We start from the raw sequence: 13,086 nt of genomic DNA on the forward strand, positions 1-13,086 counted from the left end.
CGTTTTTCCTAGTAGGGACCAACCAAGAGTTCGAATAGATAAGGGTGAGGATTGCGAAATGATCAGATACATCATTAATAATTTGAACACACATGAGTAATTGAGTTATTATGACCCACAACCACACGGTACACACTCACACTTTGGGTCAGATGGTTTTTTTAGATGGGCCTATCATCGGACCTACATGGTTTTCCACATTTTTGAATGAGTCTTACATTTCGGCTTATTCTAATTTGTCAAAGGCCCATTACAAAACACGGTTTTGGTAAATATGTTTAGAATTTTACTACTTTGGAGAAGTCACTTTTTTTTTTTGAAAACTTTTGTTTTAACTTGTTTTAAGTTAAAACATAAGTTGAATGAAGTTCAAACCCTAAATAACTTTTGTTTTTCTTTTCGTTTTTAGTGAACTCTATTGTCTTTGTATTGGGGTCGTTTACACGTTTTATATTTCTTATGTACAAGAAGAGATAAGTGAGATTTGGTGATGGTGATTTTAGTTTTAGACTTTTAGTCATGCTTAAATGGCTGTTATTAGGGTATAATTTTTGTGAGCAGAGCTAAATATATATATATATATATATATATTTTTGTCAACGGAAGATTAGCTCAAACGAGCAAATGCGATAGAAAATTGTTTACAAACAAAACATTATGTGGAGATGTGCGCGCATAGCGTACCAAGAGATCCGCTTTTACATTTGCATTTTTAGAAATAAAAGATAAGGAAAAGGAAGAAAATTCCTCCCTGTCCAACTTGATATCGTCAAGCTAAGTATATGTTAAATGCTAAATAAAATATAATACTAGTATTTATTGGATTTTTTTGTTATCTACCTAATTTCTTTATGTTTTATTTTATGTATATGTATACTACATGTGTGAATATTACAGTAATAGTAAAATATATAACAGCTTTTGTGTGTCTATAGTGCATTAAATTTTTAGAATTTACGGACAAAATCGGATCATTATGATTGAGTTTTCCAACTTGTCACGAATATGACACATTTGATAATGAAGTTGGAACAAAAGCTCGGATTTTATAGTGGACCTGTGAGAACAATCTATTGTTACATTTAATTTAATATATGTTTGGTAAATTTTGAAACTAGCTCGCTGTTTTCTTAAGTTTCTTAAAAGCCCACAAAGAAATGAAACAATAACCACTTAAACCGAACTTGCTTTCATTTTTTTCTTCCTAAAATCTAAAAACAGAAAAAAAAAAAAAAAACCAAAGAGAAACGTTCAACTTATATAAATAAATGCAGTTTTAACTTTTAAGTTTAATATAACTTGGTGAGACCATTTTGACTTTTCGAGATTAGTCATACTAATTAATAGCTGTGTGAACAAAGTGAACTCTATAATATGTTCTTGGCTTAATATCCAAATAGTACAGAGATAATAACATGGTTATTCATAGAATACTCACCAATTGAACATAAAATAAATTGGTTAACCATTTGGTAAATAGTACAAACGAAAATGCCCTTTTAGCATTCCAATGGATTTTTAACTATTTTGTATCCCATTTTATCTGGAAATCTGCATTGAAGAGAAAGATGAGAGGTTGGTAATCACCAAAATAGCTAATTAGCTATCATTCATTCAACCTAATTGGATGACTTATGAAACTACTTTTTTGTAGTTTTAGCCTATTTAATTTGATGATCATATGTTACAAATTCACTCTTTTGACAACCAAAAAAAAACTCTTTTGACAAAAAAATGTTACAAATTCACTCATATATTTCAAAAATATCGACTTTCTCATTATATAAATAAAGAAATATTTCTAAGAAAAAGGTAAAAACAATAAAATCGACTGATTATTTGCTATATTGACTACATTTTTACAAAATATATTATTTCTCAATTTCTAATACTAATTGCTATATACTTAACCCACATATATATATATATATATATATATATATATATATTAGATTTTAACCCGCGCGACAATTTTTTAAAAATAATAACATTTTAATTTTTATTTGTTTTTATATTCAGTTTGTTTTTGTTTAGTTAAATTATAATTTTGTTTGGATTGTCAATTATTAAAACAATAATAGGGGAAATAAATACATAAATATGTAATTTATAAGCTATTGTCGGATTAAGTCACAATTTTACCAATGATTTAATTGTTTTACAAAATTTTAGTTAAATTATCCTGATTTAATATGTCTAATATTCTAATATTCTATTAGTGGTATTGACCAAATAATTAAATGAACATTTAACCCGTGTTTCAAAACCGAATTAATATTATTTTATATTTATACTAATGTTAATTCAAACCGTCATGTTAATAACATGTCCCGCCATATAACAACAAACCGTCATATTAGTGGTTTAACCCGTGTTTCAAAACCGTCATATTAGTGGTTTTAGTTGTGGGTGTTGTGTTTCAAAACCGTCATATTAGTGATTTAACCCGTGTTTCAGAATTTGGCTGTGTCATTTAAATTTAAGAGATCATACAATCTTTAGAGATATATTAAAATAGTTTTGAAGATTTTTATAGGATTAAAAATTTAATGCGTAGAGTTGTTTTTAGAAAAATTAAAATGTATAGATGTTGTCAAGCTATTTATGGTAATAAACGTAACAAATTAGATTGATTTAAATAGTTCCATTAATTGAGTTTTTATGAAATGTTATATTAGAAAATCGTTATGGGTTAATGTTGTAAATAAAACAAATTAAATAAGCAAAACTTAAAGGGCATAAACCAAAATGTATTTCAAAAATGTTAATATAGATATATATAATAACTCAATAACATCATATAATTGTTGTGAACCAATCAAGTAGTGACCTAATTGTTTTTCATATCATTTCAAACAATCATAAAAAAAAATTGTTTACCTTATTGTATATAAAAAATGTTGTTGCCACAAATTTTCTAAATAATATATATAGGATTGAATGAAACAGACTTATTTAATATTAAAACGGACGAAATGTTTAAGATTAATCATCCCTAAAAGCTTTCTCCGTAAGCTATTTCGTTTCTTTGTCTTTCACTTACTTTTCTTTGGCTGAGAATATTATTAGTTTCTTGTTGAAGAAGCTTCGCATCTCCATCAAGGATCATGTGTACGGGACCCGACTGCTTATAGAAAATAAACAGAATTACCATAGCATTTATAGAAAAAAATGGTTGACCTCTTAAATTGAGTTTCTTACTTAACAGAATTTTTTTTTAAGAAACTCAATACTGTATTAGGTCTACCTTAAGACAACATTGGGAAAAATACGTATAAAGGGTAAATAACTTCTGGTGAAGAACCTGTTGTCAATGAGCAAATAACTGAAAATTTTGGGTATAGGTAACTTGCTATACACGAGATTTTGTACTGTGCGTGAAGATTTGGTCTTCTTACTTCAGCAAGTTGGTCTAACATATAAATAAAATGATAGGTGGTGTAGGATCTAACATTTCTCTTTAATCTATTATATATTTTGTGAATGATGAATTCTACTATATATATGTGAAATTATGGTTAGTCACGTCGGGATTAACTTAACGTTTTCAAGGAAGATCTAGCCGCTGCGCATAATTCACACGATCTAGTTCTTGGATTTTGTCTTTAGTATATTTGTTTATGTTTAGTATACAGGATCAATCAAGTTGATGTTTATGGCATATATATGAATATGTGATATCTTTGTGAATACACAAATGATTAAAACTGACAATTAAAATTGTTAATTAGGAAAAGAAAATAAGTTTCAATAACGACACTCCATCTCTCGTCACCTTTCTTGATTTTGAAGAGATTACTTTCTCTCCTTTTTTATATTTATAAATTATATATATCCTGATTTAGTTTAATATTCTCTTGCATAAGGGTTTTTCCTAATTATGGTTAGACCCCATAGTTAACAAATTTCACACAAATCTAACTAACACATGCAATATTATTTTAACTGTGAAAACTAGCTAGAAAAGAAAATATGGTTCAAAATAGTCATAATCAAAATTCGGAAAAATGCATTTAATAATTATATGTTGCAAACGTATATACCTGCACCATTGATTAACTTGACGTCCACGCAACCCCCCTAAAAATATTAGTTTAGTACATTTTTAATTTAATGTATTATAATTAAATTTTAGTTCCAAAACTTAACATTCACTTGCCTCTCTTTCTATATCACCTTCACATCTTTGTCTCTTTCCCTCTCTCTCTCTCTCTCTCTCTCTGATCTCTCTCTCTTCGATTTTATCTTTTGTTAGTTCTGAAATTGTAACTAGATTTAGTTTTTGTTAGGTCACTGTATAGAGAGAGAGAGAGAGATCAGTAAAAGGAGGAGGATGAGCTGGTGTGATGGTTCAGATGATAACTACGACCTAAATATTGAAAGAGTATCGAACATTGATCATCCATCGATTCAACTCAAAGACCAATCTCAATCGTGTGTCACGAGCGGTCCAGATTCCAAGATTATCGTTGAATCCCCTATTATGATCACTTGTCCTTCTTGTGGACACAAGATCCATCACCAAGACGACCAGGTTACGTATGTTAAACCATTAATTCACCTACATGTTCTCTAGTTATCAATTTGTTTACTTTATATTTGACATATAATTGTGATATAAATGAAATTTGATAAGGTTGGTAGCATCAAAGATTTACCAAGCTTACCGGCAGGAGTCAAATTTGACCCGTCGGATAAAGAGATCCTTATGCATTTGGAGGCGAAGGTCTCATCCGACAAGCGAAAACTTCATCCCTTGATCGATGAATTTATACCTACGCTCGAAGGAGAGAATGGAATTTGTTATACGCATCCTGAGAAACTTCCTGGTACGTAACGTTCATTTTTTTTTTGTAATATCAAATATAGAACAAAGAATAAAACAGAGAGAACAATTCATAAAAAAAAACTTCTTCAATTGGCACCATGAAAAACATTAAGAATAATCCAAAAATAACAATTTTGTTTTTTTTTGTTTACAAAACGAACACATGTTTGCATAGAATTTTCTGTTTATTTTGGTTTTATGATAAACTGATATTGATAGATATGTATTTTTGTAGTGCTAGCTATTTTATACATACATTTTATTCATAACTGTGACTTTTGGATTTATCCAAAATCAAATGATTAAATCTAAGTTTTTTTTTTTTTTTTTTTTTTTTTGTCTCTTTACAAATTTGGTGTAAGATTACAATGATTATAGAAAAGAAATCATCAAATCCAATATTATTGGTGATCAAATCAACATATGCTTGACTTATCATGGCTATCTTACGTCAAGTAGGAGTTAGCAAAGACGGGCAAGTACGGCACTTCTTCCATCGGCCATCAAAGGCTTATACGACCGGAACACGAAAACGAAGAAAAGTGAGCACAGATGAGGAAGGACACGAGACACGGTGGCACAAAACGGGCAAGACTCGACCCGTTATGTCACAATCAGGAGAAGCCGGTTTCAAGAAGATCCTAGTGCTCTACACCAATTATGGTCGCCAGAAGAAGCCCGAGAAGACGAATTGGGTGATGCATCAGTATCATTTAGGCAGCAGTGAGGACGAAAAAGACGGTGAACCAGTCCTATCTAAAGTCTTCTACCAAACACAGCCTAGGCAATGCGGCAATTCAACGGAACCTAAACCGAAGAATCTTGTAAACCTAAACCGGTTTAGTTATGAAAATACTCAGACTGGTTTTGGGTATGAGCATGGAGGGAAAAGTGAAGAGGCGTCGCAGGTGATTCGAGAGTTGGTGGTTCATGAAGGCGATGGGTCATGTTCGTTTCTTAGGTTTACTTGTGATGCAAGTAAGGGTAAAGAAAGCTTCATGAAGAATCAATAGAACCTAATATATATAAATGGAGATGGAGTAAAGATGAGGGAAAGAATGAGAGGGCACAGATTCTTTGTGTAGGTGTTGGGTAACTATCATAGTAAACTATCTCAAAAGCTTTTGGGAGATTTAGGTTTTAACCTTTTTTTGGGGATTTTTACTTGGGGGAGTAACTTTAACCTCGCCAGACATTACTGATCTTTGTTTTTTTTTTTGTTTTTTTCTATTTCTGAATAAAATATGTCAAAACAATACTGTAATAGCTCTTCTTTTTCAATTGTTCTAATAATTTAAGCTAATAAATAAAGGATATTATATGGAACTGGGAATTGGAACACGTGCATGGAACTCTTTGCTCCTCTTTAGCATTTGATGCAAATGATTTGGTGCTCGTCACTTTCATGAAGAATTTGGTCGTGGCGTTAAACGTGTGTGTGCATTGAATTGAAGATATGAAAGTAAAAAAATATTTTTTAAAAAAGATATGAAAGGTTTTTTTTAGGATGAAAATTTGATTATTATAAAATTAATTAAAAAATGTATCGGAGCTCAAAATTATCTCAACTTATTAAAAAATAAAAGTCGTCTGTCTATGTCTATCTGCCAAAAATTTGCATGTAATATCACAACAAGTTTTGGTTTGTATAGCTACGGATTATATTGAAGCTATGTATATATTTTTGTAACAAATTATGGTTTGTTACAAAATTGTTACAAAATTTTTTTTGGGTCTATAGGGTGGTTGCTAATTGACTGTTGTGAGAAATTGTAGCAAATTAGCTACAAATTTACAACAATTTTATTTGTGTCAAATTGCTTCAAATTTGTCTCAAATATATTGTAACAAATTGTTTCAAATTTCCACACAATAAGTCGTCGCTAATAGTTACAAAAACTACATTTAGCGTGTAACAAATTTGCTACAAATTGTTTCAATTAAAATAGTGTCAATTTGCTTCAATTTTGTTTCAATATTCTCATGACAAAAATTGTGACTAATTTCCTCACAAAAATCTTCATAATTGTATTTGTATATAATTTGCATATTTAAATCATGTTTTGCAAAATTTATTTAAATAGATTTATATATAACTTTTTTTCTTCCATAAATAATATCAAAAATATCCATTACACAAAAATACATAACATGTATTACATTCAATTAAATATCTAATCTTCATAACCTAAGGTTTTGGATCATACAAGGATAACAACAACATGCACGACTATGTGATAAACCTTTGTTGAAGAAGCTCCTTCAAGGTTAAGCATTTCTTACTTGTTGCAAAGCCGTTACTAAATCCAATCTCCTCTGTTTTGGTAGCATCCAAGTCTTTGGTGTCATTCCAAAAGAGTCTTTACCCATTTACCTGGAAAAAAAACAAAAGGAGAACTATTATCTAGAGTGGCATAAGCTTATATGAAACCTCAGCAAAAAAAAAAAACGAGCAAATCTCAATAAACCAATGGAACAAACAGAGAAATAAAAGCATAAAAAGATTAGGAGCACTGCTTTTGGTCTCCTTAACGAGAGGCTTACGAGAGGCTTGAGGTAGATATCATCAGACTTAGGAGCAGTACAAAAAAAACATTCATTTGACAGATTTTTGTTTTGTTCTTTTGCAGTAACTTAGTCTAATAGCAAAACTCCACCTGAAAGATACACAAAAAAAAAAAAAATGAAAAACACCATTAGAACTGGGCATTTCAGCAAACACTTAGGCGGCATTATGAGGGAGAGAGAGCTAAAGAAAAAGTAATTAGCTGGAGAGAAGCACTATGAAGCCCATTGTGGTATTACAGCAATGATCATGAAATAAAAGTCATGTTTGCAAGTGGACTTACAGTAAAACATATCAAATTAACACACTTGAATCATATTCAGATCTTAGTTGCATTAGATAAAGAAATAAAACAGAAGCAATCACCTTTATTTCAGCGTCAAGCTCCTCCTTCTCAAGTCCAGTTGCAATGGGCATTACATCCTCCACCTTCTTCGCAAGAGTCTCTCTACTGCAAAATACAATAATCCATAATAAACAATCATTCACCCTCCAATGGAGTAGAGAAACTACAAAACTACAGAAAATTAGTAGACAAAGTCCAATCTAAGAGTTTAACAGCAACACAAATACACTCAACAACACAACTTATTCTTCAAAAAATCTCCCTCCAACCTATGAATACACTCAACAACACAATTAATACCAAATCCATATCATTATTCGACACCATTGTATTTATTATATGTTTCTCTCTTCCTAATTTTGAAGGAAACAACAAAAACGCCAAGTGTTTTAGCATAACAGAACCAGAATTAGAAGAGATCGATGGACACAAGTTGTGTCAGGCAACACTTTAAACTTTAGATGCTATAACACCATTGTATTTATAATAGAAAACTGATTTAAAATTCATTGAGAGATAGATGGAAGCTTAAAGCATCAATTTCACTATATCATTACCTTACTTTGGAGTTTCTTAACCATGAATCTGCAGGGAAAAAATTAAATATATAAAAAACAGATTTGACAAAATTCAAACAAAAACAAGAAGAAAAAAAAAATAAAAAAAGGACGGCTTCAGAATTCAGATCTTGAATTGATTTCAATCAATTTCTCCTAAAGATAAAACCCAAAAATCTGAATTAGCAAAAGGAATCAAACAGAGCAAAGGAGAGAATAATACCAAAGGATAAGCAAACCTCTTTTCGGAATAGATCCACATAAGAACAACACCAAACCGCCACAAGGAGGAGACGACAAAGTTAAGGTTTGAGAAAGCTAGAAAGGCAAACTAGAAACTACTAAGAAGAGAAACTACTTAAATACAAGGGAGCAGGCTGACGACGGTGCTGTGGAAGCCACCAACCGCCGGCCAAACAAAAAATTTTCTAGACGGCTAGGTCGAGAGAGAAAAAGTTTTTTTTTTTGTTCGACCAGTGATCTAATGAGAGCAGGTCGAAAAAAGCTTTTTGTGGACCTCATCATGGCAGGTGTCATAAATTTATAAATCTATAATATATAAATTTGCATCACTTCTAAAAACGATGTTAAATTATTAAAATTTGAGTCAGTTATAAATAAGCGATGCTAAAATGTTAAATTTTGCATCACTTATATATAAACGATGCTAATATGTGGCATCACTTATTTAGATGTGATGCTAACTATACACGTTTTGCATCATTTCTGAAATAAACGTTGCTATTTATTTTTCTAAAAATAAAATAAATCATAATTAAGAAACAAAAATTCAACAACGTCACTTATGTAGTTATGTTACTGTCTTTAGTTTAGTGTACTAATATCACAAAAATAATTATTAATTAATTATTATAAATTAAGTAATAATTTACAATATTGGGTATATTTGTTACAATAATGTTGTTACTTATGTGTAGCTTATTACCATAATAATAATTAGTAAATAATAACTACAAAATTAGTTACAATGGTAAAAAGTGAGTATATTTGTTACAGAAATATGGTTACTTATCGGTAGCAATTTACCATAAATTTTATTTGTATCTATAGTTGTTACTAATTCTTACAAATAACTGCTACAAAATTTTAAATTTTATTTTTTGTAACTAATTAGTAACTAATCGTGACAATATTTTGCTACAAACAATTTGCGTGACAAATGCCGAAGCTATATCATCTGATTTTTGTAGTGTATGATATCTTAGGAAGAATAATTTTGTGTTTAGTATGACACGTTAAGTTTTCTTAAATTACTATTTTACTTCATTTAAGAAAAATAACTTAAACACATTAACCATTTTATTGCTTTATTTTACTTTTAGAAGGGACTACAACCCATTATTTTTTGCATATTACAACCTAACACGAGTCTCAAGGCTCTATAGTTTAGAAGAAAGGGAACATCTTTAGACTCGATTTCGCAAACGCATTCTTCTCAGATGTCCCAACCTCATGGAACTTAATCGGAAAAGCATTCTTATCATCTTCGGCATCATTAAGAACAAGTATGGGTGCACCATAAAAGCTGGTAGTGGAACCAATACTCTTACCTTTTGTGTCCGAGTCATTCTGGTAATGAACGAGCTTGTAAGTGTTTTCGTCGTTTCCATATTTCTGAAGCCTGAATAAGCTATCTCCACTGTTAGCACTGCCACCAGTGCTTATATAGACGTTGTCGGAACTCAGAGTGGAGGAGGAATCGACTTTCCATATCTTTGAAGAAGGGCAAAGCCAGATTGGTGACTCGAACGTGATGGTTATGCTAGTGTTTGTGACCACATTGCCTTCGGAGGAAGCTGATGGATCGGAGATAGTAACAGGTAGGCCTGGCTGAAATGGAAGGAGTGTTTGGACAATACCTAATGGACATATATGGGTTAAGTCAACGCTTGCTGGGACAAGACCACCTCCATTCTTACCTGAAGCTGGTTGGATGAAGTATTTGGTCTGTATTTTAAGTGGCTTTCCGTTACTGTCCTTGACTGGTTCCCCATCACTTTTAGCAACAGCCGACAAGAGAAGGAACAAAGAGATGAATGAGAACAGAATTGATGGCTTAGAGTTATTCATGGTGGTTGTATTGAGTGACTTGAGTCTAAGACAAACATATCGATATGGGTATTTATAGCAGCAACCTAATGAAGCTATTGAATCATAAGGAACTACAACTTTTGAAAAATTGGAAATCTTTCATAGCTTTATTAAATATCATGTGACGCGGTGAAACACGTATTGGTTGCTATCTTTTTTCTCATGAAGGATTGGTTTATTCTTTAAACAACATGCGATGAATACGTGATTAGCCAACTCTCTTTTGTCGTATTAATTAGCCACGATTCGTTCTGAAATATGTTTCCTAGCATGCTCATAGCTTAGCTGTCACCGTCTTAGCAAGATATATATATATATATATATATATATATATATATATATTATATTTATGAAGTCTTTCTGTTTGTTGTCATTGCACTATTGCAGACACGAGAAAAAATAATTCACATGAAAATTTCATGGAACGTATAAGTTGAAAGATGATAAAGAATAGGAGCCACCGATAACTCATGGGAACAAGATGACCAACGTACGACACCAACATCAACATGTGACTCAATGGGTCTTCCTGAATGCTTTTATGGTAATTATGATGCACACAAGACGTTGAAATTAAACAGTACGTCCATCTGAAGAATTAACGAGAACGTACCTTTGTTCCAGCAAATTCTACAATGACTCAGCTTAGTTAAAATATCGAGAAGAAGAAGAAAAGAAACAAAACAAGAGACTGTGTCTCTTCTCTTTAGAGAAAACAAAAACAAAAACTCAAATATTTATTTTTATTTATAATCAAGACAAAATGTGTTTATATAGTTAATAAATAGACACGATAACACAATAGCTTGTGTCACTTCATACTTGATGATTCTCTAATGAAACATCACAAACTACAACGTTTAGACCAAAATATTGCAACTATTGTCCAAACTCAATTATCAACTAACAGTCCCCCTTAACTGAGTTTCGGTCTACCACCATGATTGTCTCTTCGTTCTGCTAAATCCAAATTTTTGTTGATGTGTGTTCATTTCTTCACGGCTTCCTCTTCATTTTTGTTGCAACTTGTCTTTCCCGTTACACAATTTGACACTTGCTTGTCAATTGTTTTTTTTTTTTTTTTTTTTTTACATAGAAACTCTTGAGATCACTCTTTCCCTCAACACTTCTCCTTTGTCACCTTCAAATTTTCTCCATGTGGGTCTCTTCATATCGCCTTGTGATCTTCCGTCACGTCTTCTTCTGGTTGTTCTGCCAACCTCCTTCCACTCAGTTTCTTCTAAGTGAACATTCTGATTTTTCCTTTTGGTGTCCTCTTGATCACCAAATCTGGGCGTGAACTCTTTCACGTCTTCTTCTTCTCACCCTTGATTTGTTGTCTCCATCTTTTAATCTTCTTGCAGCGGAATTTTTCTTATTTTTGTTTTGCTTGAACATGCTCTAAAACCAACATAAGCTCTGATACCATGTTAGAAATTGAGAGGAAGAAGAAAAGAAACAGAGCAGAAGATTTTGTCTCTTCTCTTTAGAGAAGAAAAAAACGAAAACTGAAATATTTATTTTTATTTACATGAAACTTGTTGTTTACAATAAGACAAAATGTGTTTATATAGTTAACAAATAGACACGATAACACAATGGTTTGTGTCTCTTCATACTTGATGACTCTCTAATGAAACATCACAAACTTCAACGTTTAGACCGAAACATTGCAACTTTTGTCCAAACTAAATTATCAACCAACAGGCCCCCTTAATTGAGTTTCGGTCTACCACTATGATTGTCTCCTCGTTCTGCTAACTCTAATTTCTTGTAGATGTGTGTTCATTTCTTCACGACTTCCTCCTCATTCTTGTTGCAACTTCTCTTTCCCGTTACACAATTTGACACTCGCTTGTCAATTGTTTTTTTTTGTCTTTTTCTTTTGACATAGAAACTCTTGAGATCACTCTTTCCCTCAACACTTCTCCTTTGTCACCTTCAAATTTTCTCCACGTGGCCCTCTTCACATCGCCTTGTGATCTTCCGTCACGTCTTCTTCCGGTTATTCTGCCAACCTCCTTCCACTCAGTTTCTTCTAAGTGTACATTCTGATTTTTCCTTTTGGTGTCCTCTTGATCACCAAATCTCGGCGTGAAGTCTTTCATGTCTTCTTCTTGTCACCCTTGATTTGTTGTCTCCATCTTTCTAATCTTCTTGCAGCGTATTTTTCTTATTTTTGTTTTGCTTGGACAAGAAACCAACATAAGCTCTGATACCATGTTAGAATATTGAGAGGAAGAAGAAAAGACACATAGCAAGAGACTTTGTCTCTTCTTTTTAGAGAAGACAAGAGCGAAAACTGAAATATTTATTTTTATTTACATGAAACTTGTTGTTTACAATCAAGACAAAATGTGTTTATATAGTTAACAAATAGACACGACAACACAATGACTTGTGTCACTTCATACTTGATGACTCTCTAATGAAACATCACAAACTGCAACGTTTAGACCGATACATTGCAACTGTTGTCCAAACTCTTATCAACCAACAGTCCCCCTTAATTCAGTTTCGGTCTACCACCATGATTGTCTCCTCGTTCTGCTAACTCCAATTTCTTGTTGATGTGTATTCATTTCTTCACGGCCTCCTTTTTATTCTTGTTGCAACTTGTCTTTCCCGTTACACAATTTGACACTTGCTTGTTAATTGTTTTTTTTTGTCTTTTTTT

General features: G+C 31.9%; 2 protein-coding genes and 1 long non-coding RNA gene across 6 annotated transcripts; 1 reads left to right on the plus strand and 2 right to left on the minus strand.

The window, feature by feature from the left end:
• The first annotated feature begins 4,146 nt into the window (after positions 1-4,146).
• On the plus strand, positions 4,147-6,154 carry LOC109124485 (NAC domain-containing protein 10). Its single transcript, XM_010479918.3, has 3 exons — positions 4,147-4,534; positions 4,637-4,829; positions 5,288-6,154. Exons 1-3 carry the CDS (start codon positions 4,334-4,336, stop codon positions 5,839-5,841), a joined length of 948 nt encoding a protein of 315 aa, XP_010478220.2. The 5' UTR covers positions 4,147-4,333; the 3' UTR covers positions 5,842-6,154.
• A 759-nt stretch (positions 6,155-6,913) lies between these two features.
• On the minus strand, positions 6,914-8,857 carry LOC104757193 (uncharacterized). Of its 4 annotated transcripts, none has more exons than XR_762380.3 (5): positions 8,521-8,857; positions 8,298-8,325; positions 7,761-7,845; positions 7,373-7,485; positions 6,914-7,202 (listed from the first exon to the last, which is right to left on the minus strand). It is a non-coding gene; the product is annotated as an uncharacterized LOC104757193 (long non-coding RNA). The 4 variants fall into 4 exon arrangements; XR_015587114.1 differs by having other exon boundaries at positions 8,298-8,453; positions 8,537-8,849; XR_015587115.1 differs by having other exon boundaries at positions 8,537-8,825.
• Positions 8,858-9,595: 738 nt separating this feature from the next.
• LOC104757194 (kunitz trypsin inhibitor 2-like) lies at positions 9,596-10,424 on the minus strand. The gene has a single exon (XM_010479919.3). It carries the CDS (start codon positions 10,386-10,388, stop codon positions 9,705-9,707), a length of 684 nt encoding a protein of 227 aa, XP_010478221.1. The 5' UTR covers positions 10,389-10,424; the 3' UTR covers positions 9,596-9,704.
• Between the last annotated feature and the right edge of the window lie 2,662 nt (positions 10,425-13,086).

Source organism: Camelina sativa, chromosome 17 (genome assembly GCF_030686135.1).
Source record: "Camelina sativa cultivar CO46 ecotype springtype chromosome 17, ASM3068613v1".
Lineage (NCBI taxonomy): Eukaryota > Viridiplantae > Streptophyta > Magnoliopsida > Brassicales > Brassicaceae > Camelina > Camelina sativa.

What these genes read in the sequence shown, in the direction of transcription:
- LOC104757194 (XM_010479919.3), bottom strand. Translation starts at nt 10,388, where the DNA reads ATGAATAACTCTAAGCCATCAATTCTGTTCTCATTCATCTCTTTGTTC.
- LOC109124485 (XM_010479918.3), top strand. Translation starts at nt 4,334, where the DNA reads ATGAGCTGGTGTGATGGTTCAGATGATAACTACGACCTAAATATTGAA. An exon ending in TCCATCACCAAGACGACCAG is followed by an intron (nt 4,535 to 4,636) that starts GTTACGTATGTT and finishes AAATTTGATAAG; the next exon opens with GTTGGTAGCATCAAAGATTT. An exon ending in GCATCCTGAGAAACTTCCTG is followed by an intron (nt 4,830 to 5,287) that starts GTACGTAACGTT and finishes TACGTCAAGTAG; the next exon opens with GAGTTAGCAAAGACGGGCAA.